Genomic DNA, 26,178 nt, shown 5'->3' on the forward strand with positions numbered 1-26,178 from the left:
AGTGCAGGGGACACGGGTTCGAGCCCTGGTCCGGGAAGATCCCACATGCCATGGAGCAAGTAAGCCCGTGAGCCACAACTACTGAGCCTGCGAGCCACAACTACTGAGCCCGCGAGGCACAACTACTGAAGCCCGTGCGCCTAGAGCCTGTGCTCCACAACAAGAGAAGCCACCGCAATGAGAAGCCCGTGCACCGCAACAAAGAGTAGCCCCCGCTCGCAGCAACTGGAGAAAGCCTGCGCGCAGCGAGGAAGACCCAACGCGGCCAAAAAAAAAAAATTGCACAGGACCTGTTGGCAGCTGGTGAGGGGGGAGGCCGCTCAGTGCCAGTCTGGGCCTCCGTTTCTCCACCTGGCCAAGTGGGGAGGGTTATTCCAGCCCGGGAGCAGCGGAAGCGTCAAGGCCTTCGGGAGAGTAAAGGGCCAGAGGGATGGGCTGCAGCTTGAGCCCCGGCTGACTCCGGGCCCTGGGCACCTGTGGGCAGGTGAGCGGTGCATCCTCCCCGTGCATCCTGGGCAGGTGGGGCCCGGCTGCGTGCTGGCTCAGCTTCTCTGTGCACAGATTTCCCATTCCTGCCTGGATGGGCTCTGTCCTCAGGCCCGGGCAGCCTCCCTCCCCCGCTCGGCTCCCACCCGGGTTGGGGTGGGGGGGCGGGGAGTCTGCAGCTGCGAACATTCCTGACCCACAGTTCAGGGGAGAGAGCCCAGCTGCTCGCCTGGCAAACAATGGAGGCTCCCTGCCCCCACTCCCCGTGCCCCCGCTCCCCGTGCCCGCCCTGCGCTCAGGGCCTGGTGCCGGTGCTGCTGGAATTTCCAGAAAGTGCAGCGTCTGAGTTGATCTTCACATGTTCTGACTGTCGGAAGGTGACGTCCTCGGGAGCTTGCTGTGCTGGCCCGGCTGTGTTTTCAGTCCTTTTGTGGGAACCACTCCTCCCAGGCCCCATCCAAAGTGGAGGAATCTCTTTAAGGAGTCTTGAAAGTAATGCCTACTCATGGGAGGAGTAAAAGGAAGCACCTTAGAAAGGCAAAGCTCCCTGGACTCCCTCTCCCCGCAGGAGCTGTGTCATCGTTGCTTTGAGGCCCCCAGACTCCCTGTGTCCATCACCCATGCTGTATTTGCTTCTCCTCCTGGGAAAGCCAGAGACCCTCCCACGAGGCCAGGGCTTTGGGTGGAGGGCATGGGGCTGGGGAGGGGGTGGGTGGACCTCATGCTGGGGGAACCTTGCAAACCATACAGTTTTTGAAGTTTTCAAATGAGGTGTTTTTTTTTTTTTTTAATTGTGGTAAAATACACGTAACCAAGTTTACCATCTTAGCCATTTTTAAGGACATTCACTGTCGTGCTGCCATCAACACCGTCCACCCTGCAACTCTCTTCACCTTGTAAAACTGAAACTCTACCTATTAACCAACTTCCTGTTCCCCTCCCCCACCCCGGGCAGCCACCACGCTACCTTCTGTCTTTATGATTTGGACTACTCTAGGGACCCCATAAATGGAGTCACACAGTATTTGTCTTTTGGTGTCTGGCTTATTTCACGGAGCATAATGTCCTCCAGGTTCATTCTGTAACGTATGTCAGAAGTTGCTTCCTTTTTCGGGCTGATTCCATTGTACGGATAGACCCTGTGTTGTTTATCCGTTTATATGTTGATGGACGGGTTGCTTCCGTGATTTTTGGCTCCTATGAACACGGGTGTACGAGTATCTCTTTGAGACCCTGCTTTCAACTCTTTGGGGTGTATACCCAGAAGTAGAATCTCTGGATCATAGGATAGATTTATTTTTAATGTTTTGAGGAACTGCTGTATTGTTTTCCACTGTGGCCGCACCATTTTACTTTCCTGCCAACAGTGCACAAGGTTCCCATTTGTCCACGTCCTCGCTGACACGTTATTTTCTGTTTTGTTGCTAGTTGCCACCCTAACGGGTGTCAGGTGGGTACCTCGTTCAAGCCAGTACTGATGCTGCGGGACCCCCTCCCTCCCCACGCTCCCCCGTGACCTTGTGAGGAGGTCTGCCTCCTCGGAGCTCCAGGAGTACATTCAGGTTCACTGAATCGGGGAGACCGAGGTTCTGAGACGGGCAGTCCTATCCCAGGTCACCCGGCGAGCTGCCCACTGTCGATGTAACCCCCTTCCAGGCTAACAGTAGTGACTGAGCCGAGGCCCCGATTCCGGAGAGTTCCGTGGTGCCCTGGAGCCAGATGGAGAGCAGAGGCCGCTCTCGCCGCTGGAGGCCCGGGCTGCCCCGCTGAGCCCGTGCTTGGCCGCAGTTGCATTGCCTTGGGAACCATAGTTCCTTCGCCACGTGAGGGAGAAGAGACTTCAGAAGCCGAGCCTGAGGTTTACTGTTTCAAGGGCGTCCCTTGTGCGGGGAGGCCCGGGGAGTGGGGAGAATGGGGAGGGCGCCTGGCGGTGGCGTCGGGAGCTGTACCCTCACCGCGGGGCTTCTTCATGGAGGTTGAGGCCCCCTGTGGGGCCCCTAGGACCTGGGTTGCATACGATGGACGCCTCGTTGGGGCACGAGTAGTGAAAATTGGACTGAATGAAGGTCGGGGGCTCTCGGCAGGTTGGAGACCCCTGGGACAGGTACTGGGAGAGGTAGGGCCTCGGCATCGCTCCCCGGGGACCGTGGAGGCCACTTCTTCCCTGCAGACAGAGCCTGGGAGGCGGCCTGGCCTCTGCACTCGGGCCTGGCTGAACGTCCGCTTCTCCTCGTGTGGGTGTCTGTTGGGGCAGCAGGGGTGGGGAAGTGCCTTCTTTCCTCATCTAGCTAAAAACTCACGTTTATGGCTCACGGACCGTAGTGCAATGAAAATAAAGTCCCATTAAAAGTCCCCCTGCCTGGACTTCGAAAACTATTGCTCTCAGTGCACGTGCACCTGAAGACGTTTTCATGCTTGGCCTCGTTAATTACAACGCGGGCACGTACAGCACCACACGCACGCCCCACGCACGCCCCACGCACGCCCACTGGCCGCCCCTCACACATAAGCTCCTGCATGCCTGCACCCCTGCCCCGTTTGCACAGGGCTGTGGGCCCCCCAAGGCTGGTGTGGGAGGAGATGAGCCTGGGGGGCCCAGGAAGCCCCCAGCTGCCCTGCAGGCGCCTTCCGTTCCTGGATGGGGAATGGTCCCCATCTCCACCGAAGCCTTCCCAGGAGGCACATGTGTATTGGCTCAGGTTTCACTGAGCGCCTCCTATGGCCGCCCCTGCCCGGGGCATTTGGGGTCCTTTCCAACATCTCAGGAGAGATGCTTCTTGAAGCTCCCTGCGGTGTCTGCGGAGAGCGAGGCAGCAGCAGGACATCATGTGGACACTGCTCCCCGGCAGGCCTTGCCGGCCGGCTCTGCATTAACCCCACCACCCCCATCCCCACAGGGCGACAGAGCCGATTCAGCGGCCTCGCCACGCAGGTGGGGATGACAGGCCCTCAGCAGGTGGCCCACGGACGTTAGCTGCGGTGTGTGTCTGTCACGCCGCTTCTCAGAGCCGCTGGGAGCCATCGGGATGATAACCAAACGTGACGTTTTATCCGCCCTTCTCACAGTGATGTGAGCTGACGCAGGCGCGAGGCCCCTGAGCGCCCGGCGTGCTGCCTTGAGTGACAGTTTCTGCGGCGTTTGTGGCACTTTGGAGAAGGATGTATGTCCCTGGTGTTCGTGGTGACACAAACGCCGCACGTAATGTGTTGGTTTCCCACACGTGGAGGCCACTTGGCCGCCGGGTGGAAGTGCGGCGTGCGAGGGGGTCTCTGCTGCTTGCTGGTACTCCCTCCAGCCCCTGCTTGAGCAGGCGGGTGGCTTTCACTGAGCAGGGGTCCCCACTGGGGCTAGAGAACCACAGGCCTGTTTTGGGGTGCTCTATTTTGGGGTACCCGAGCTGGGCACCTTCCCAAAGAGACCTGGAGGCAAGGGCGGGGGCCTGAGGCGTGTGGTGAGCCTAGAGCTGGGGTCATGGCGGGGCGGAGTTCCCAGGGAGGGTGTGGCAGTGGGAGGGTTCAGGATTTGAACCTAGATCTCTCTGCCTGAAAGCTGGCTGGACCTGCCAAGACCCCTCCCCCCCGCCCCAATTTAGGGGGTCCGAAGCTGGAGCTAAGCCCCCATGATATTCAGAGAAGCAGCAAGGAGGTGGGTCTGGGGCCCAGCACAGCCACTTCCGACTTCCGCATCCGGCTGGGAGTCTCTCTGGGGCCCTTGACCCCCAAAGAGCCCTGGGTTGGCCCTGGGGGGTCCAAACCACATTTACTGAGGGCCCCAGGGTGCCAGGTCCAGGATCCAGGGACTCGCAGCCAGGCGGGGCCGTTGGGGAACTTGTAAGGGGCAGGAATGGTCACGAGCTGGGACGACCGGTGGAAGAAACCAGGATTTTTGCTTCTGTTTCTCATCAAAACCCTCTTCACTCATCCATCCATCCATCCATCCCACAAACCTTTGCTGAGGGCCTGCGCGTGTGGCATCGTCCGTTGTGTTGAGGCCAGGCAGCGGGCGGTTCATGAAAGGCGCCTCCCACCAGCTGGAGCCTCAGGCTGCTGTAGCATCACAGACTGGGTGCTGGCGTCAGCAGAGATTCCTCCTCTCCCAGCTCTGGAGGCCAGATATCTGAAATGAGGTGTTGCAGGGCCATGCTCCCCCACCCACTTCCGGAGGCTCTGCGGGAGGGTCCTTCCCACCTCCCTCAGCTCCTCGTGGTCTAGGCATCCCTGGCTGTGGCCGCCTCACTCCTGTCCCTGCTCTGGCCTCACCTGGCCTCTCCTCTCCTCCCCGCATCTCTCCTCTGTCTGTCTCTTATAAGGACACTCGTCATTGGACATAGGGCCCACCCTGATTCAGGATGGTCTCAAGATCCTTAATTACATCTGTTAAGACCTTTTTTTCCAGGGCATGGACGTGTTTTTTGGGGACTATCTTTCAAGCCACTACGCTTGGCAAACAGCTTTCTCAAGCTTCAGCCTCCTTATCTGGAAAACGGGGGGTAGTGTCTGTGCTCGGACCATCCTGTTAACGTCCGCAGGGCTGACCTGCCTCTGGAGTCGGACTGGGAAAGAGGAGCTTGGAGGCGTGTGGAGAAGGATGCTCTGATGTTGACCTTGAGGCCACTCTCAGGCAGGAAGTAGAGATGGAGACGCTGGAGTGGCAGAGACAAGGGGCGATTTCACAGGGCTTGTGGGCCAGCGTGAAAGGCCTGGCTCGGGGCCGCAGGAGGGTGCTGGGGTGGTGGTAGGGGGCACTTGTGTCAGGCAGCGGCCGAGCTAATCTCTCCTAGCCGTGCCCGCCTGGAGGACTGGAGCAGCAAGAGAGCGGGATGGAACCCTCTGGCTCAAGCGAAGATGGTCGCACATAGAAACACTAGAAAAGCAATTTCCTGCCGGCTTTGTAGAAAACCTTTGCTTGACTCTGACCTTGAAGTCTTGATAAGGCGGGCTACGTTTTATCCGCCCCCCCCCCCCCCCCGCCCCGGCTCAAACAGGCCATTAGCTGGAGCAGCGGATCTTTTGAGGACTGCTGGGAACAGTTTCCATCCAGGCATCGGGAGGAAGTCCCAGATTATTCTTTCCTTGGGCAGCCGAGGGCTCAGAGGCATTCCTGCTGCACTCCCGTGTGTGTTCCCTGAGCCTGGGGCTTGCGGCAGGGCCTGGCGCACAGTAGGCGCCTTTTAAGTGTCTGCGGACTATGGACAGAGTTGAGGACGAGCTCAGACTTCCAACCTAGTGTTTTTCCAGGATGGGTTTTCCTGGTGAGTTTCCCCTCAAGTGTCGATGAGGACGTGCTCCGAGATCAGGGTGGGGAGTGATGGCTTTACATCTGTCACCAGCTTGGTCCAGCCTGACCGGCAGTGCGTCTCCCTCCGGCTGGAGCTTGACCTCCTAACCTTGCAGAACCTGCTTCCCGTGGCTCAGCTGAGCCCCTCCCCATTTCGCTGGAAGCCCCCCCCTCCGGGGCGTGGCGAGCAGGACCCCCCACGCAGCTGCGACCCACGGTGGAAGGCTGTGCGGAGGGAGCGGGCTGACTGAGCACAGCAGGGCCGGGAGCCCCAGAGGTGCCAGGGGTCAGCGTTGTGTGTGCAGCATCCACCTTCTCATGGGCCAAAGGGGGAAGGGCGTGGCCGGGTGGGGGGCCAAGGCCCACGCCCATTGCTCCCGGAAGTGGCCAGAGGGCGCTGGAAATGGGTCAGGGCATTCTTGCGGGAGAAGGGTCCGGGCTCAGGGGCCAGGAAGCTTGCTGAGGCCGGACTTGGGGTCTGCCTTAGAGGCACCCCGTCTTCCGGCGCCTAGGAGGCACACTGCGTTTTGAATCACATGGTGACGGCGGGAGGGTAATGTCCCGGGGAAGGGGAGGGGCCAGCATCACTGGGGAGCCCCTTCCTCCCAGGAAAGCTGGGATCAGGCAGAGAGGCACCAGCTCACGGAGATCAGTGCAGCTGTTGTCACCACATCGCGTTGGCCCCGGCCTCCTCCGATGTCGTTCCCAGAGGGGCTTCCCCTGCCCACGGCTTTGCAGGGGGCGGGGGCGGTCCCTCGTGGGAGGTGTCTTGCTTCGTGGCCCAGGCTGGACCAGACCACATGGGTCAGAGCTGGCCCTCCCCTCGCTGGGGGTTGAACCGGGTGGACCCCAAGCCATGAAACGGGCACGCGTGATAGCTCGTGAGTCGGGTAGAGGAATGCGCAGACCGTGGACATACGGAGCTCCGTGGAGGGCTTCCCTGGTGGCGCAGTGGTTGAGAGTCCGCCTGCCGATGCAGGGGACACGGGTTCGTGTCCCACATGCCGCGGAGCGGCTGGGCCCGTGAGCCATGGCCGCTGAGCCTGCGCATCTGGAGCCTGTGCTCCGCAACGGGAGAGGCCAGCGTACCGCAAAAAAAAAAAACTCTGTGGAGCACCCGGCACAGGCCCAGCAGCTGGTGGATGATCTGTTACTGGAGAAAGTAGAATGCCATCCGATGATGTTTCAGCACCAGTGAGTGTTCGGCTTCAAGCCAGACGGGTGACTCGGTCCTTTCTGGACAAAAATCTAGCGGCTGTGGGGTAAGACACTCGACGCGACGGCGAGGGGCGGGCACAGCGGTGGGCCTGATGCCGCCATCGCACGTGGCCTGCCTGTGATGTGGGGCGAGGCCAGCCCCTGGAGGACCTCGGTGCACAAAGAAAACCCCCTCCGCTCCCTGCAGCAGGCCCTGCACAGAGGCCGCTGGGGTTCAGCCTGCTGGCGCCCACGTGAGCCCCTGTCTCCTGGTGCGTCTGCAGCTGAGGAAACAGCCTGAGTGGAGGAAGTGCTCCTGTTAAATTGTCCAGACATAATCGAGTCCCTGACGCTCCTCAGTAAATGCCTGGCTGGGCCTGTGCGTTCCCTGCCTGGAGCAGCGGGTGAGCTGGAGGTGCACCGGCCTCTCCCCCTGGATTCAGTATTGGGGGCGGTCACGCCCCCGACGGTGTGGGAACCGGGGCTGTGGAGTTGGAAGGACTGATTCTAATCCCAGATCCCGACCTCCCGAGCCTGGTTCCTTCTCTGTAAGATGGGTGATAAGTGATCCCTCCCTGCCGGAGGTGTCATTGGGCTTAGCAATTGGTGGACCCTACCTGGCTGGTGCACAGAGGCCCGAGGATGGTACTGATGGGTACCATCAGGGAGTGAGTGGTCATGGCCAACCCCAAATTCCACCTGCCCCTTTATTTTTGGAAGAGATGCTTCTGGAAGGGAGGGTTCCCACCATGCAGCTGCAGCCGTCCAGGGGCCCCAGATGCCTGTAAAGCCATCATGGAATCCCTGCTGCTTGGGGGAAAAGCTGGGCCATTTCGGAGATGTCAGTCAATGCTCTGTAGGTGGTCATCTGTTCATTCATTCATTCATTCATTCACTAGACATTGAACCCTGGCTGTGGGTCATTGCCCAGGGTATTTGGGACCCAAGGGGAGAAGAGGGTCTTGGCCCCCTACCCCCCATGGAATATCTGGCCAGCTTGTCACCTCCAGGCCCCCTGTTTGTTTACCCCAAGGGCCCCAAATTTCAAAGATCCATTCCAGTAAGCTTCTTCTATTAAATAGTAATGAAGTCATTTAAGATGTTTTTTGGAATGAACGTGGCATAAATAAAACAAGAAATTAATTCCTTTTCCCGTTTTTTATTGATCAAAGACCTCGTCATCAGCTGCCCGTCAGGCTTAGCAGCTTGGCTCCGGGCGGGGACGGGGGGTTAGCATCGCTCTAGCTGCAGCAAAGCGACTTGTCATCGTGAAGTGCAGTTTTAGTGCCGCTTGTTGAAATATTTCAAGAAACTCAGTGTTGTCCGTGGGCACTTTTTGGCGCCTGTGTTGTAGAGCGTGAACTTCAGATGTGGAGACCCCCGCCTTGCAGAAAGATGCAGGGGTTTTCAAACAAAGCTCCCGTTCTCGAGATACCTGGGTAGCTGGCATGCCCGGGTCCCTCTCTGGGGGTCCAGGGCTCTGTCTTACGGCTGGGGGGTGCTGGGAGGATGCTCTTCTACTCGCTGTTGTCCCGCTGCTGTGGCCGTGAGCAGAGAGCCTCAGACACGTCATGTCCTGGAGGCCTTGGTTCCTCCCCTGGCCCCTGAGCATCAGCTTTGAGGAGTTAGGCTGGTACGCTTAGAGGCCGGCAGAGGTGTGGACGAAGGGCCAGCTCCGTCTGGGGTGCGGCCACTCCTCAGTTCTGGCTGACTATGCCCAGGAGGGAGTTCAGATCACAGGGCCCTGGAGGGGCCGTCGGGGCCAGACCCCACCTCCCCCCTTGCAGGGCATGGTGGCCCAGGGAAGCTCTGGGCACAGGGACTTTGGGAGGTCCCAGTGTCAACTGTCCCTTCGTAAAGCAGTTTTCTTGAGTGAGGGGCCCAGCATTGTAGGAGTCAGTGGGCAAGGCTTCCCCATTTTACAGATGGGAAAACTGAGGTGGGAGAAGATGGGGCCGTTGAGTTGGAGCAGGCACAGCCCAGCAGCCAGGCCAGGGTCTGGGCTGGAACGTGCGTCTGTGCCTTCCTGCCCTGCCCTGGAGACCCTGGGGGTGGTGGGACTGTGTGGTGGAGTGGGTGGGCCGGGGGTGCCAGCCAGAGTGCCCAGAGGAGCTTTGCGTGTCGGGGACCACGTGCGGGGGCGGGCGGAGGGGAGGAATGTTGGCAGGGATGTGGGCCCCAATCACTTCTGGGAGCTGAAGGCTCCTGGCCTCCTGACTTAGCCTGGGGGCAGCCAAAGGGACTTCTTCCCCTGGGACAAGCCCTGTGAGAGGCAAGAGGGCACCAGGAGAGGTCACCCCTCCTTTTGCCAAATCTCTGAACCTTGGTTTCCACACCTGCAAACTAGGGCTCAAAGTGAAAGTCCATCGTAGGGATGGATCAAATGCAGACCTAAAAGCAGAAGGTCTCAGTAAACAATGAAGTGGGGCGTGCTGGTCGGTTCCTGTGTGTACAGCAGCCCTTCCAAATTCCCCCACCCACTGGCCGATTCGTGAGCCACGATTTCTGTGTGTGGAGGCTGCCTGTCAAGTCCAAAGGCTGCGCTCCTACCTTCAGCGTCTCCCCATCACCCCGGCCAGACTTAATTTTCCTGCAAGTATTATTTTCTTTTTTTAAAAAAATCTTATTGACTCCCTGCTCAGAAACCTATAAACTATCAAGAGTCTGGCCTTGGAGGTTAAACGGACCCAGATCTGTTCCCAGCCCTGTCACGTCCTTGCTAGTGACCTTGGGCAGGCTAGGTAACCTCCTGGGGCCTCAGTTTCTTCGTCGGTGAATTGGGAATCGCTGTAAGGACTCTGGGATGCCGTGAGCAGCCCACCCCTCAGCCCAGAGCCTGGTGCCATGCAAACCCTTGCTACGTGGGAGCTTTGGAGATTCTTATGAGCCAGTGTGAGACGCCTGGGATCCCCGGACCCTAGTCTAGCCCCTCACTGTAGCAGTGAGACTTGCCAAGCACACACGGTGGGGGAGGGGGGTTGGAACCAGGAGCCAGGTATGCACAGAGGGGTGAGTCACATCCCACAGAGCCCAGTATCCGGGGCCGGGCGCCTCCCTCATGGCCCAACACAGCTCCCTGGGGGGCTCCAAGGGGCAGGGCAGCCAGCCAGGCCTTGAACACACAGACCCCGCCCCTTTCCCTTATCCTGGGCTTTGACAGGGCTTCCTCTCCCCCCTTCAGGCAGGGGCCTGTGGTCATCATCCCAGCCGCACTGTTTCTGGCAGGAACTTGGACCCACCCATGGTCTAGCTGCCCTGAGCCTCACTTTGTCCATCTGTGGAATGGGGTGCACAGCTCAGGGGGCCGTCGCAGGCGGTAGTAGGTTTGTCACTGGAGCAGGACTGCAAGCAGCCGTTGTTACCTCCCTCCCTCGCCCTGTGGGCGGTTCCCTGGCCACCTGCATTCAAACCACAAATCCCGGGCTCCCTGCTGCCATGTGACCTCACGCAAGTGGCTTCAGCACCCGGTGCCTCAGTTCCCCCTTTTGCACCAGCCTCTCAGTGCTGAGGTGCGTGAGCAGTGGACGTGAGCTCTGGGGGCCCCGTCCCAGTACTGCCTGGGGGACAACAAGCCTGGGCGGGGGTGTAACAGGAGGGGCCCTCGTGGCCTGAAGGCTGCCCGCCCAGTGGGGAAGGGCCTCTGTGTCTCCTCCACAGGGTGGGGCTGTCCCTGGCGGTGTCTCCATGATCAGTGGGTTGACCACTAGGAGGCCGTAGTGGAGCCGCTTGAGCCTGGCCAGGAAGTCCCCCCCCCGCCCCCGCCCCCGCCCCCCGAGGGCGCACGGGGGCCACGAGGCTCAGACACGGCCCCTGGCTCTCAGGACCCTGCTCTGCCTATCACGTCCAGGATCCCCGCGCTGGGGCCTGGGAACAGCTAAGTGACAGGTGACAGTGAACAGCAGGCCTGGGCTGTCCTGTCCGGCTGCGCCTGGGGAGGTGGGCGGCGGCCCGTGGAGCCTGTGCCCTCACGCCAATCTGATTTCAGCCTGATCAGGTCGGAGGAGGCTGAAAAGGGCCTGGGACTAGAGGACATAGGCGGTCCCGCCTCTCGGCACAGTGGCCAGGCCTCAGTGAGGGATTGCTTGCCCCCCCCCCCCCCGCCCCGTGTCTGGGGCTGGGGGAGCCCACGCCCCACAGGATGCCCTCAACCAATACAACGGCGCTGCCTCCGGTCTGGGCCGCTTGTCAAGGGGCCAGTTTTCCCGGGACAGACCCTTATTGTGGCCGCCCTTCATAGAGGGCCCCACCGGCCGAGGAGACAGAAGAATGCCACTTACCCCTGAAGCCACAGGGACACGGCCGGCCGTCAGGCCTTCTCTGGCCACAAGACAAGGGGGGGCAGCTTCAGGCTTCACGCTGGCCGCTGACCTCGCCCACTGTCACCCAGCCTGTGGCTGAGACGTGCCTGCAGCCGCTTCAGCCCTGGTCCCCTCACCCTCACCCCTCAGGAGTCTCTGTCCCAGAATCAGAAGCCGATTCTGCTGGGAGTGAGGGACCACGTGGCTCTGATTGGCCAGGCTCTGACGACGCACCCTCCCAGCCCAGGGGTGGTGGGGAAGGAGGGGACTGGAGGAAGGTGAGTCTCTGGGCCTCACTTTCCCTAATTGTCCAATGAGGGAGACGGTGACCATATCCCTTATTCAAACGGGGCCACTTATGGGAATGAAAGGGATGCTGTTGGTAAGCACACCGGACAAGGGGGACCCAGGACTCAGGGCATCCTGGAGGTAGGCCCCATCCTCTCAAAGGGCCGTCACCGCTCTGGAAGCACACGTGGGTTCAACTCTTGGCTTGGCCACCTTCTAATCTGGAGCCAAAGTTCTCCGCTGCCTGGGCGTCAGTTACCTTACCTGTGAAATGGGGTGAATTCCTGGAGGGAGGGCAGAGGCTGCAGCGCGGCGCCAGGCGCACAGGCACCCGTGGACCGCTGCCGGCCCGGGTGCTTTCTCCCAGTCCTGCCGTGCCCCTTGCCCTGCGGTCTGAGCCTGTCTGTGCGGCTGTTGTCCACTGCCAGCCTGGGGTGGGCCCAGACCACACAGGGAGCGGTTCTGGAAGGTGAGGGGCCCGAGTGGCCACATTGGGGGTGGGACCAGGCTGGGCAGACACTGTGCACACGGGTCGCCTGCCCCGCCTGAGCCCCCAAGGGAAGCCTGGCCTTGCCGGCTGCCATTATGGTTAGGAGCTGTGTAATTAACTCTAAAAACGGGAGGCTGAGGAGGAATTAAAATAGAGGCTTAGTGGAAATCAGAGGCGAGTGGTGTAGAAAAGGCTGGAGCCGGCTGGACGCCGCAGCCGGGCCTGCAGGGCGGGCGGGAAGAGGGTCTGGAGCTGCAGGGCTGAGGGGGCCGGCGCAGCTCTGGTTCAGGCCCCTCCTCCGGGTGGGGGGTGGGGGTGGGTTGAAACAGCTGAAGTCGCGGTTCTGGGCATCTGAGATCCAGGTGACCGCAGGGTGGGCTGTCTCTTGGGGTCTTGGTGGAAGAATGTGTCCCAGCCCCTCTCCCAGTTCCTGGTGGTTCCTTGGCTCCTGGGAGCATCACCTTAGTCTCCACTTCCGTCGTCACGTGGCCTCCTCCCTGTGGGTCTGTTTTGTGAATTAAAATTTTTTATGGTGGTGAAATATACAAGACATAAAATTTACCATTGGGCCTTCCCTGGCGGTCCGGTGGTTAAGGTGCCGCGCTTCCAATGCAGGGGGCGCGGGTTCGATCCCTGGTTGGGGAAGGAAGATCCCACATGCCGCGGGGCGGGGTGCGGCCCAAACCACAAATCTACCTTCTTCTTCTGGGGATCCATTGTGTGTGTTATGCTTCACAATAAAACAGGTTAACACCAATAACAGACAAACAAACAAGTTTACCTTTTTAACCGTTTTTAAGCGTACGATTCAGTGGCATTGAGTACATTGACAGTGCTGTGTAACAGGCAGAACTTGTTCAACTTCCTAAAGTGAAACTCTGTCCCCATTAAACACTAACTCCCCAGCCTCCGCCCTCTTTCTGTCTCCATGGATTTACTTATCCTAGGTCCCGCATGTCAGGGAAATCCTACAGTATTTGTCTTTTTGTGTTTGTGTTTCTTCAAAAATGTCCGGTCAAGGAAGACAAAGACTGGAGTGTTTTAGGTCCACACGTTCAAACCAGTAGCTGTAGCCGGTTTTGCTATTAAATTTAAATTCATTAGAATACAGTTACCTTAAAAGTGCAGTTGTTGGGCTTCCCTGGTGGCTCAGCGGTTAAGAATCCGCCTGCCGATGCAGGGGGACACGGGTTTGAGCCCTGGTCCGGGAAGATCCCACATGCGGCGGAGCACCTAAGCCCGCGAGCCACAACTACTGAGCTCGCGTGCCACAACTACTGAGCCCATGCGCCGAGAGCCCGTGCTCCGCAACAAGAGAAGCCACTGCAATGAGAGGCCCGCGCGCTGCAACGAAGAGGAGCCCCTGCTCGCCGCAGCTAGAGAAAGCCCGCGCGCAGCAACAAAGGCCCAACGCAGCCAAAAATAATGAATAAATTTATTTTAAAACAAAGTGCAGTTGTTCAGTTGGACTGGCCACATCTCAAGCGCTCAGCGGGCACGTGTACCTGGTGCCGCCCTACTGGACGGCGCACACAGGACATTTCCATCCTTCCAGAAAGTTCTGTTGGAGAAAGCTCTTCTAGGTTCATGGAGACAAAAGGGACGTGATGACTAAAATCGTGTGTGGGCCGAGATTGGATGCTGGGCCAGAATATATTTTTTTCTATCAGGACGTTTTGATTGTCCTTTATCTTCATCTATTGAAGAAATGTGAGTCCCGCCTCTAGTTGAGGTAAGGTGTGGGACCTACGTTGATTGCCTGATTTTGACATTGGTGCTGGGATTGTGGAGGGGGGTGCTCTTGCTCTCAGGAAATACACGCTCAGATGTTTGGGGGAAGGGGGTCACGTCTGCATTTTACTCTCAGGTGTTCAGAAAAAACACACACACACACACAGACGTACACAGATACACACTGATACAGAGGTACACACACATATACACACAAACACACAGATACACACAAACACAGATGCATCCTGATACGCACAGATAAACACACACACATACACACTGAACCACACAAACACACAGAGATACACAGATAAACACACAGTGATACAAACACAGATACATCCTGATACACAAAGATAAACGCAGAGAGATACACACCCAGATCCACACACCCAGATACCCACACACACAGATATAGTTAATATACTACAAGCGTGTAAGCTGGGGTCTTCTCTGACCAGTGACCAGCTCCAGCCAGGAGGGAGGAGTGGCCCCATGAGGGGGGTGCTCCCCAGCCGGGGGTGATGCCCACTGGGTGCACCTGGGTGGGGAGATTCGCAGCTCTGCTGGGGCGCCGTGTGCCCTGCGGGCTTTCTCAGCACATCTTGGTTTGCGCTGGGCCTGCGTAGCTTCTGATTCTGACTCATCCTTCATCTAAATCTGTCTGTTCGTCTGAATTTCTGGTGAGGAGTCCAGGCTCTCTGCAGGTCTCTTGAATTTGAGCTGTTGGGCCCTTAGTGAGTGGTTACCATGGGGACAACTGGTCTGAACCCTGGGTTAGCGTTCAGCTGTGTGCACCGTGGTCCTCACCTCGTGGACGCCCACGCCGAACTGGACTGTGTGGGCTGATGGCTCCCACCCACCTAATGCCCAGTCTGTGCCGTCAGGGTGGGTAGTTAACCCAGCCAGGCACGTCCTGTTAGGGAACCAGGCCTCAGGAGCCGAAGCCACTCTCCCCTGGTCCCGCCAGAGTCATTGGACAGGATTCGAACCCAGGGCCCTGTGACTGCAAGGTCTGCGCTCCAGGCCACCTTGCCTGCTGCCCCCAAGTCTTTACCAGCTTTTTCCACGGGGACTGAAGCTGGCGACCCTGTTTGCCCCCTCACCGCATGCCTCCGATTGTGTTGCCAAGCCCGCTGCAAGCTGGGAGCTCAGACTCTGGGTTACTGGGTGGAGGAGGTACTGTGGATGCTGATCTGGGATATTTTTTTTTTTTTGGCGGTACGCGGGCCTCTCACTGTTGTAGCCTCTCCCGTTGTGGAGCACAGGCTCCGGACGCGCAGCCTCAGCAGCCATGGCTCACGGGCCCAGCCACTCCGCGACATGTGGGATCTTCCCGGACCGGGGCGCGAACCCGTGTCCCCTGCATCGGCAGGCGGACTCTCAACCACTGCGCCACCAGGGAAGCCCCTGATCTGGGATTTTGATGCTGGCCTTTGTGCTCCCAGTGGCCCTCTGCCTGTCTGGCATGTGCTGCTCCAGGGGTCCCCATAGCTGCTGTAGGGCTTTGTCATGTGTAAAGTAACGGGGGCTGCGTCTGTGTGGGGAAGGCAGTGTGCACTTGTGTGAGTGCCCGCTCTGTGCCTGCTGACTGAAAAGCAGCCTATTTTGTTCCAGCCGTGATTGTCGGAGTTGAAACGTGTGGATCCCTGGGCAGGGGCACGGGGCAGATGGCCAGGAATGGCCAGGGCCAGTGGGATGGCCGTGGTGTCTTCTCCGAGCAGGGAAGCGCTGGTCCAGGTCGGCGCACGGAGGCAGAGTTTGCAGCTGTTAGCGTTACTGCCCGTACAGACCGTGCAGGTTGAGTAATTTTCCCTTCTCTCCTCTAGTTCCTGTGTTTGAAGAACATTCGCACCTTCCTTAAAGTCTGCCACGACAAATTTGGACTCAGGAACAGCGAGCTGTTTGACCCCTTCGACCTCTTCGATGTCCGAGACTTTGGGAAGGTGAGTGGCCTCTTTCCGGGATGGGCCCCTCCGCGCAGAGCCCGGTGGGCAGGTGCAGGCCTGGCTGTGTTACAAACAGGAGGGGGTGCATCGGGGGCTGGGGCAGCAGGACGGCCCCTCCCGCCTCTCAGGCTGCTCAGGGTGAAGTCAGGCATCCTGAATCCAGGAGGATGAGGGGAAAGCCGGGCCTGGACGAGGCCAGTACCGGGGATGCAGCCCTGGCCCTGCCTTTCTAGCTGAGCGACCCTAAGAATTTACTTCCTGCCCCGAGTATCCCATTCTTTGTGGGAGAAAGGGCACCAGCTCCGTGGGTCAGCTGAGGTGATGCAGGTACCGCTTTTACTGTGGCGCTCCGAGAAGGGAGCCGTCAAGATTATACTGAAACAAGCAGGGCCGTCTGGCTCTGAGCAGGTGTCGGGCAAGGCGGGGGTGGGATTATCTGAACTCCCTGGTCCCTGGAGGTGATTCCCTGGGTCCGTGGCAGATAACCCGGGAAGTCTCCCCGTGTTCTCAGAACGTGTCCCTGGCAGCTGTCTGGGAGTCCTGCTGGCACAGGTGAAGGGAACCTGAGGCCGGGCAGGTAGGTGCAAAAGGCCAGGTGAGGGTATGGCTCGTTGCGGCTTCCTGGTGAGCCTGTGTTCAGAGTGTCAAAGCAGGGTGTCACGTTCCATCTGGAAGCCAACAGTTCCAAGGTCCCTCATTTTAAAAGATGGGGTCAGGATGTGATACCTTGTTGATGGATCAGGGGCCGAGGGCTTGAATCAGGCCTGGCTCTTTGCCGCCCTGTGGCCCAGCTGTTCCTGAGTTCCTGCGTGCTCTTGGAGGGCCCTTCCCTCTGCTGCCGGCCCAGGACTACCCGGGGCCATTTCCACCTGCTGGTGGGAAATATCAGAGATATTTATTGCCTGCTTTATCTGAGGACCGTTATCGTAAGGGACCTGGTGTTTGCGGACGAGTTCTGTGAATACATGGTTTATGAAACGCGAGGGGAGTTTTGTATTTGCACTTGCAAATGCTGAGGAGTCAGTTCCAAGAAGAGCCCTTATTTGAAGTGCTGTAAAGTGTCAAATTAGCATCAATGACTAGGAGTTTCCCATAAGCCACCTGGGCCTGACGGTCCTCTTCTTTAGTTCTGAAATTCTCTAGAAATGAGATTCCGGGACCTGTTCAAGAGCCTGTCTCTTAGTGTCAGCACTCAGCTCTTAGAGGTTTCTCTTCCTCTCTTAAATGACTCACCCAAGTCCCTCTGGCTGTAGGGCACTTGCCCAGGACTCTGAGGCCGCCTTCTTCCCCTCTGCCTGGGGGCGTGTCTGCTGGGGCAGGAGCCTTGGGAGCTTGCATGGAGCTGTGCTGGTGTCCTTTCCCATAAGCGGGCTTTTCTCAGTTTTCACAGTCTTGCTTTATAGATGGCTTAGAACCTCTCTCCTGTTCTTATTTCTCCTTGTGACCAGCAGTGTGCCCTGGGCAGGGGAGAAGCCAGTGGCTCTGGACTTTGGGGAACGGCCTTCGGAACACATACACACACACACACGGACACACGCACAAACACTGATACACACAACTGGTATTTAAAATAATTGCATAGAGGAAAAGACAGGATCAGCCCTGGCCAAACCCATTTCTTGGCCAGCTGTGACACACAGAGCGCCCGGTCTGTAGTAGGCGCTCATCACTTTACTTGAGCCGAGTGCAGTCATGTGACACGTACATAAATTTGGATTCGACTCTCATCACGTGAGCTGCCAGCCATGGCCGAACACTGTGAAAGGGGGCACCCCTTATGGTCGTCAGCGGCTCCAGTGGGGTGGTTTGGCCCCGGCGGGGCGTGCCAGCTGCCTGCAGAGGGGCCGCTCGGGGCAGGCCAGGAGTGGGCAGGGGATCTCGACTGTGAGTCACGGTGTGGGGGCCGGGAATGCAACGCAGGAGCCGAGGGGCCTGGGCTCAGCCTCACGTCCTGCAGGGAGACCCGAGGCTCTGGGAAGGGCAGGGTTGCCCTGGTTCCGTTCCTGCCCTTCACGTCGACTCCGACAGACCTGGTTCACAACCTGGGTCCACTTACTGGCAGTGACTCTGACCCACCTCGGTTTGCCAAGGACCACGTGGGCCGGGGAGCCCTCTGCCTGGTGCCCGGCCCATAGTAGGTGCTCATTAAACGGCGGTGCTGCCCCCAGGTTTAGTGACCAGCACACGTTGGTGGCAGCTTCCCCTCTCTTAGTTTCTCTGCATCGTTTTATTCGCGCAGACTTCCGGAGCCCAGCCTGGCCCTCCCGCCGTCCTCCCTGTGTCTGTCTGGCTGAGCATCCGTGTACTGCTCTCCCACTTACCTGCCTAGTTTTCTGAGCGTGGTAAACCCGTGGTCAGCAGCCTGAGCTGAGTTTGACGTGGGGCCAGCAGAGGCTGGGGTGCCGAGAGGAGCTTCTACCCATGTGGGAGCCACTGACCAGAGCCTGCTTTGCTCGGCTCGTCCCCCCGACGTCCGGGGACAGGATCCCCTGGAAAGCACGCACGTAAGCAAGACCCCGGCTCCTCCCCGCTGCACCGCTGCCTGCCCTGGTCCCGTTTGGGGACTGTCCCCGCCCCAGGGCAGTTGTGGACGGGCAGGTAGAGCTGGGGCTCCAGACTGCAGGACGGGAGCAGGTCTGGGGAGGTCGGGCCCCTCACTCAGGTGTGACTTCCTGGGATGGGCTTGGGAAGGCCGTCACCATGTGAGAGTTGGCTCTGAGCACAGAGACAGCAGACACTCGCCCAGATTCCCACGGGCCAGATTCGCCTTTTGCCCTCCAGGAGCCCCATCCAGTGGGGACGCCGAGGCTAGTCCAGATGTGCCTGGCGGTGCTCAGTGATGTCAGACCATGAAGATGTGATGCTTGTTCTGCTGTCCCCTTACTGCCACCACCAGCCCGGCGCGGGCAGAAGGATCGATCAGTAGGGTCGAGTCCAGTCTCTGCTGACCGGAATTACCTGGAGCCTGTGTTGACAGTGACACCGAGGCCGATTCTTGCCTGGTTGGGAAAGGGCTTGGGGGTGGCTGTGGTCTCTCGTGGGGGTGGGTGGGAGCAGGGCTTTAAGGTTTCTTTTGCACTTTTTGCCTGGGCGTCCTCCACTTACATAGGATTCAGGAGCAGAAAGAATCCTTATGGGATAGCTGGCTACTTATTCTTAGGCTGGTTTAGAAATTTCCAGGTCTTTTTTTTTTTTTTCTTTGCTATTATTGAAGGAGGCTTGTAGCATTCAGGTCCTGTCTGGGTTCTGGGTGGCGGTGTTCTTTTACTAAACAGCTACCTCTCAGCTTCCCAAGTCTCTCAAATTGGAGTCATCCCTTGAGAAGCGAAAAGGCATTCACTCCTTGGTCCTTCCACCCATCTACCCGTTAAGCATTCAATTGACCAAGAATTTATTAAACACTTACTATGGCAGAGATCAAACAGAGAGACTTGCATGACCTTTGCCTTCCGAGGGTCACCCAGATGAGCCGTTGTGCAGGTCACGGTAGAAAAAAGGGGTGGGAAAGTGAAGGCTCTGAACTCTGCCCCTGGAGCTGGCCGTGCTGGCCCGCCGTGTGGCCGTGACCCCGGAGCCCTTCCTCTGTCGTGTGGGTGCGGAGCGGGTCACGTGCAGTGTGAGCTCGGCTGCAGCAAAAGCCCCCCGTTGTAGGGGAGTGATCAGCCCTCTTCCCAGGAAGCCACCGAGCGGAGTTGGGCTGATGCGCCGGCATATTCTACCTGTTTCCAGAACCAGCAGGGTCCCCCGCCCGCCCCCTGGCCCCTGGCCCCTGGAGAGGAGGTGATGTTTTGGGGTGCATGAAATTCCAGAAGGTGTTTCCTGACCCTGGGAGGAGCGCTGGGAGGGGCAGCTCATGCCGACTGGGCTCCCTCTGCTTCCCGGCCCGCGGCAGGCAGGTGGACCCCCGGAGACGCTGGAGGGCTGCGGGCCCCCGGGTGCAGCCAGCCTTCTCATCCATCCAGAGCACGGCGATGGAGGGGGTGGGCGGCGGGGAGGGGGGCTTCCTGTCGGTTAGACCCAGTGTGGATCGCGCTCTGCGGGTACTTGGACTCTCTGAGCTTTCGCTTCTGCAGGGATAGAACGAGGACGTGACCCCAGGGTGCGGTAGTGTTACGCGGCCTCGGCCAGGAAGCAAACATACGGGTCTTATCACTTTTACTAGTAATTTGTCCCTCTGCTCACCCATCCGGCGAGCTCCAGCAGGCGCTGAGGGATCCAGAAAGTTGGTTCCGGAAGTCTTTTTTTTTTTTTTTTTTGGCCCCTGTCCCTGGTATTTTCCCGAATGGTCGCATTAAAGGTATTAGGTTTCTGCTCAAACCAGTCCCGTCAGGGAAGGTTTGAGCGAAGGGCCCGAGATGGGAGCTAAAGGCCAAGCCGCCTGGTGTGGAGAGCGTCAGCCGGTGGGGCTTGCTGCTGAGACCCGGGCCCTGCTCCCTCCTTGAAGGCTCCTTCTCGCGTTCCCTCGAGTCCTGTTCTGGGCGTCCGTCAGATGCACAGGGCCCAGGAAGGGAAGGAGTGCGGGAAGGCCGAGTGGGCGGCCGGGATGGGCTGGGTCTTCCCGGGGTGCCTTAGCGTGGAATCTGGTTGGCAGTTTTGGACGGAGGATCCTGGTGAGGCTGCAGGGTTTTTGTGGCTTTCTTCTGGTGTCTTGGTCCCAGGGATTGTGGATAAAAGTCACCGTGGAAGGACAGCCTCGTCTCCTCGCTGTGAGCCTCCTAAGTAGGGCGGTGAAGTGGTGGCTTTGCCAACACGTCTGGTCCCGCCTGGCATTGCTGCTGGGGTCGGTCCAGGCAGTGACCCTGGGCTGGCGACTTTCCCGGAACCTCATTTCCGCATCTGGAAGATGCGAATGGTCGTACCAGCTCTCCCCCGTTGATCGGCGCCCCACGGGCGCTGTGTTACGGACAGCTCTTCGTGTGGGCTGGCACCCGGTGGTCAGTGAACAGATGGAGATTTCACCATCATCTTTGTTATAATCCTTTGTGGACCAGCCACCTACTGGGCGTGTTTACTTGCACCGTGAAGCCAGGGGTGGAACTGAGAAAGCTTTGTAGGAGGCGAGTCTGTCCTCTGGGTGGGCATCAGGCAGGGAGGGAGGAGGGAGCGGAGGCCCAGGGGGTGGACCCCAGCCTCCAGGAGGCCATGGCCGGCCTCTGGCTCTGAGTGGTCCTGGGCCGTCTTTCCTGGGACCCGCTCCCGGTTTCCTGCCAGTTCACTCACTCACTCGTTCTCATCGCGGGCCTTCCTGCAGGCTGCCCCTCGACCTGCAAGGCTCTCACCACACTGCAGGGCCACCACCCTCACCTCCTGGGGCCTTGGTTCAAATCGCGCTATTTAAAATGGCGGGGATGCCCCCGGGCCCAGTGCTATCCACCGTCTAAGCAGTTTCCTTCCTTACCAGGGCTGCGGGTCACAGTGCCCTGACCGGACCACGGGCTGCCTGGCTGTAGGGACGTTCATGCTCTCTTCTGGTGCCTAGAATCCAACCTGGGATGGGGGGCAGTGCACCAATCTGTCTTTGCGTGAGTCTGTGTATCTTACTGGAGGAGCCGGGAAGCTGTTGGTGGCGACGGGGTGAGGGTGAGGCATTTCGCAGAAGGCCCTGGTGCCCTCCATGGGTCAGGAGGCCCAGGCGGGCCCGGGGGGGGGGGCCCCATCGCCCACGTCGGGGGCCCGATTCCCTGCGTGTCCCCAGCCTGGGCCGCCCTGGACATGCAGCCCTACCTGGTCAGCTCGGCTCACTTTGGCCCCCCGTTTTGAGTGGGATTAACAACCCGGGAGGAAGGTCTGCGAGGCTGTTTCTCTCATCTGAGTTCAAGAGCAGAGCACACCCTCTAGTAAACGGGTTGAATTCTCCTATTTATTATCCATGAAAACATTTTGCTGGGCTCAGAAACTTCCGAAGCGGTTAAACCTGGCCCTCAGCATGGCTGGGGGCGGACAACAGGCCTCTCCTTAAGTCAGTGCACGAGGTGGGGCGCGCAGTGTTTCCCCCAAGTGCCGGCCCTGCCGGGAGCCCTCCCGCCGGCACCCCTCCCGTGCTTCCCGCCTCCTGCGGAGCCCAGTGCGCTGTGTGCCCAGATCTTTGCATCTGTGAGCTCCTGCCGTCTTCAGGGGCCTCAGGAAGTGAGGAAGGAAACCGAGGCCCAGAGAGAGGCTGCGTCTCGCTCGTGTCCCGCGGCAGTGGTGGAACTGGGGGGTCGATTCGGGTCCTGTGGATGGCGGAGGCCGAGTTCTGCGTTCTGCCGTGCCCCTTCCCTCTGCCAAGCGAGGCAACTGTTTGCAGGGGCAAGGAGTGGTCAGCTCTGTGGAATTTTGCCATCTGCAGGGGGTGGCTGGGAAGCTAACGTGGGGCCAGTGTGGAGGCCAGGAGGGCGATATGGGGGCCGGGAGGCAGCGTGGAGGCTGGCAGGGCTGTCTGGGGAGAGGCCACAGGAGGCCTGACTCAGGAGGGGAGGGCTGACCATCAGCCTTTTTTCTTTTTTTTTTGCGGTACGCGGGCCTCTCACTGTTGTGGCCTCTCCCGTTGTGGAGCACAGGCTCAGCGGCCATGGCTCAAGGGCCCAGCCGCTCCGCGGCATGTGGGATCTTCCCGGACCGGGGCACGAACCCGCGTCCCCTGCATCGGCAGGCGGACTCTCAACCGCTGCGCCACCGGGGAAGCCCTGACCATCAGCTTTTTAAAGGGCACGAGGAGGTGCATCCCCTCCCGCGGTGGATTAAACCGCCTGGGCCTGTCTCTGGAGGCCAGGAGGAGGCGGAAGGCAGGGCCTCGCTGAGTCAGAGGGAGCCCACTTTTCTCTGTTTTCTCTTTCGTATTGTGCCTGACATCTTGCTTATAGGAAGTGTTCTGAAGAGGTTAAAAGCACAGTTTGAAACGAGGGGTCCGTAACAGCTGAGGAAACCCACCTCCCTGGAATCAGGGCTCTAGGAGGCGGGGGCTAGGGCTGGGGCCTCACGGGCTGCCTGAGGGCCCTGGTGGTGGGCAGGCTGGTCACAGCTGTCCTGGATGTGGGAAGCAGGCCCTGTCCGCCAGCATCCCAGTCCGTCCGACTGTCCGCAGGTCAGCTGCCACCTGCTCTGGCTGCGTCCAGAGCCTGGATCTGCTGCCCCGGCCCCAGGGCCCCTCGGTGGTTGTCTCTGCGGGAGAGGTGCCCTTCCTCCTGGCCCTCTGTCCCACTCTTCCTCTCTGCCTGGGACCCTCTTTTGTCATCAGCCTGTCCTTCCCCTCCTCCGTCCCCCTGGCATGGCAGCGCCTGGCACATGCCGCCACCCCCTGCAGAGCCCTGGGCAGGCATCACTTATCGATCCCAGCACCTTCCCACCGAGCCCCTCTGCGCGCCCCCCAGGACCCTGGCAGTCTACTGGCTTTGGCACACGGGAGGAAACCAGTTTGCTTTGCCAGACCTCCCATCTGTCCCGCTATTGCCATGACCCCTTCTCTTGCCCCGGCCCCTCCGGCAGACACTCACCCCCGGACTCCTTGAGAGTGCCGATGCTTCTGGAAGCCAGGTAAAAGTGGACCCATTGAGGCACCTTCGGGGGCTTGGGACAGAGTGTGACGCTGGGGAGTGGGCTTGACCCACACAGGTCGCCTCACCCCTGGGGGCTGTAGTTTTCCCATCTGTAAAATGGGTCTGCAGATGGGCCCCGTCTCAGCTGCTGGAGGAAGATTTGAGACAGTGCGGCTGCCTGTCTGCGTGCGTGAGTCCCGGGGGTGGTGCCCTCGTTGTACCAGCCCGCGCGGAGCCGGTGGCGGTGGCCTTGGCAGCGGGGCAGGGGGGTGGCCGACAGCCCATCCCGCTGTGCCTGGAGTGCCAACCTCACCCGCCACCCTCGCCCCACTGCCCTGCGTTGGAGATCGAGATGTCAGTTCCTCCCCGATGAATGCAGGCAGCTCCCGGGCTCTGCTCAGGGAAGGAGCAGGCAGCCTCGGGGCATCCATCCGACAGCCCGATCTCCTCGCCCGGGCCTCCCCGTGTTCGCTCGTTTCCCTGGCGTTAGTTCATGCGCTCACCTGCGGCCTGTCTGCTGCCGATGCCCAGGCTGCAGCGAGTTCATCAGCACCCCCGCCCCGATGTCGTCAGGAGGCGATCCAGGCTGGCGTCCTCAGCATGCACGCGGCGCTAATTACCGATTAAAATACTAAAATGCAGCTGCCGAGGGGCAGGCGCGGCCTCCAGGCCCCGCAGAGCCACCTGCAGGCCTTTTGGCTGAGGCTATCCAAGCTTCTGCTTGAAAACGTTTCCTCCTTTTAACTGAGGGTTGTCATTTCAGGATGTTTTTAGCCCGTCCGCTTTCAGAGGAACTCACCACCGGGCACACGTGTGTACACACGCGTGCAGGCACACGCAGAGTCAAATAAGCTGTTCAGATGCTGACCCCACGTTTCCTCACTGGTGCTGGGAGTGGTTTTCTCTCTGCTTCCTGGCCGTCATCGCCCGCATAGTGGACAAGGGTTGGGAAAGTCTCGTTTTTTGTTTTATAAATTTATTTATTTTTGGCTGCGTTGGGTCTTGGTTGCTGCGCGCGGGCTTTCTCTAGTTGCGGCGAGCGGGGGCTACTCTTCGTTGCGGTGCGCGGGCTTCTCATCGCGGTGGCTTCTCTTGTTGCGGAGCACGGGCTCTAGGCGCCCAGGCTTCAGTAGTTGTGGCTCGTGGGCTCAGTAGTTGTGGCTCGCGAGCTCTAGAGCACAGGCTCAGTAGTTGTGACCCACGGGCTTAGTTGCTGCGCGGCATGTGGGATCAAGTTCCCCGACCAGGGCTTGAACCCGTGTCCCCTGCATTGGCAGGCAGATTCTTAACCACTGCGCCACCAGGGGAGCCCCGGAAGTTTCCATTCTGGTGGTTGAGCCCCTGAAGGTCTGAAGAGCTGTGAGTGATCTGGGTCCACCGCCCTGTGGGAGATGGGCAGGTCTTGTGTGTGAGGCCCGGGAGCCTCTGGGCCTTTGTTTTGGCCCCTCTACCCCTGGAAGGGGTTCAGGGAGGAGCTGATGGCCAGGGAGGTGTCTCCGTGATCCTTGGTGGGCGAGTCCTACCCATCGACTCCTTTCTCACTTAGGATCATTCCTGGGGAGAGGGGACTTGGGTGCCTATGGTGGCAGCAGACACGTGCAATGGAGAAGTTGGGGTGGGGGGTTAGGAGCGTTGCGTCCAAGCCCTGCTTCGGCCGCTGCACCTCCTGGCACGTGGGCAGGCCCCTGTGCTCCTCTCTGGCCTCAGTTTCCGCATCTGTGAACAGAGGGTTGGACTGGCTGGCTGACCTCTTAGCGGTGGTTGTTGGGGGGGCCTTTCTGGTCCCTGTGGGTGTCGGGTAAGCTGCACACCTCGTGGTTCACTCCCATCCGTGACTTGTACCCTGAGGGCCCCACCCAAGGGGGCTGGGAGCTCGAATTTTCTCAACTAGTCCTGGCATCACTCATGCATGCTGTTTTTTTTTTTTTTTTTGGTCTGTGTCCACAGTTAATTAAATTTTAATTGGCTAATTGTTTCTCCCTAGCGCCCCAAGAGATTGTTTCTGTTGAAGCCTGACAACTTGATGTTTGCAGCAAAAAAGCCGAATGAGACCAAGAAAAAAAGAAGAAAAAAAACAAGATGTAAATAATTAATTGTAACAAAGTGTTCTTTCTTGGCATCCTGGAAGGCCTTTCCCAAGGAATACTGCTTCTTCGAATAGCACGTGGCAGGTGGGGGTCTGTGGCCGGTCAGGCCTTCGGGGTTTATGGGCAGTGCCTCTGAATCACAAGGTGTGTGGCTGTGACCTTGTTGGGGGAGAGACCCCGCTGTGGTTCAGACCTCTGCCCATTTACCCCAGGTCCGCACCAGCAAGGGTGCTGGTTCAACCACCTGACATGCCGGTTAGGGAGTCTCGGCTGGAGCCCTGGAGTATTCATCCTGCATCGTCCTTTTTGACTGTGGTTCTTTCAGAAAAATTATTGTGATAAAATGGACCTAATGTGAAATTTACCTTTTTAACCATTTTAAAGCATACATTTCAGTGGCATTCCATATATTTACAGTGCCGTGTAGCCATCACCACTGTCTTGTTCCGGAACTTTTTGATCAGAGTTCCAAAGGAAACCCCAGTTCCTCCTCTCCCATCCCCCAGCCCCTGGCAACCACTAATCTCTATGTCTACAGATTTGCCCATTGTGGACATTTCACATAGACACAATCACACGGGATGTGGCCTTTAGTTTCTGTTCGGGCTTCTTTCACTCAGCGTAACGTGTTCAAGTTCATCGACGCTGTAGCGTGTGTCAGGATTCCCTTCCTTTCTCAGGCTGGGTAGTATTCCATTGTAAGGCTGGACCAGATCTTGTTGATCCATCACCCGTTGCCGGGCCTTTGGGCAGTTGCTGCGTCTTGGCTGTTGTGAGCACGGCTGCTGTGCCCGTGCGTGTGCAAAGCTTTGTTCGCCACTTTTATTCTTGGATTCCTACACCTGCAGCCCTCTCAC

General features: G+C 59.0%; 1 protein-coding gene across 13 annotated transcripts in view; it reads left to right on the top strand.

The window, feature by feature from the left end:
• VAV2 (vav guanine nucleotide exchange factor 2) overlaps positions 1-26,178 on the top strand; it is a 179,712-nt gene that overhangs the window by 24,977 nt on the left and 128,557 nt on the right. For 11 of the 13 annotated variants that reach the window (XM_089913958.1, XM_089913959.1, XM_089913963.1 and 8 more), the window contains exon 2: positions 15,601-15,717. The exons of the other annotated variants lie outside the window; for them this stretch is intronic. In XM_089913958.1, the coding sequence (XP_089770084.1) occupies positions 15,601-15,717 (117 nt within the window). The remainder of the gene's footprint in view (positions 1-15,600; positions 15,718-26,178) is intronic. 13 annotated transcript variants of the gene reach the window in all.

The sequence above is a fragment of the Delphinapterus leucas genome, chromosome 6 (genome assembly GCF_059928025.1).
Source record: "Delphinapterus leucas isolate spDelLeu-1000000601 "Yukka" chromosome 6, BTC_Dleu_Yukka2, whole genome shotgun sequence".
Classification (NCBI taxonomy): Eukaryota; Metazoa; Chordata; class Mammalia; order Artiodactyla; family Monodontidae; genus Delphinapterus; species Delphinapterus leucas.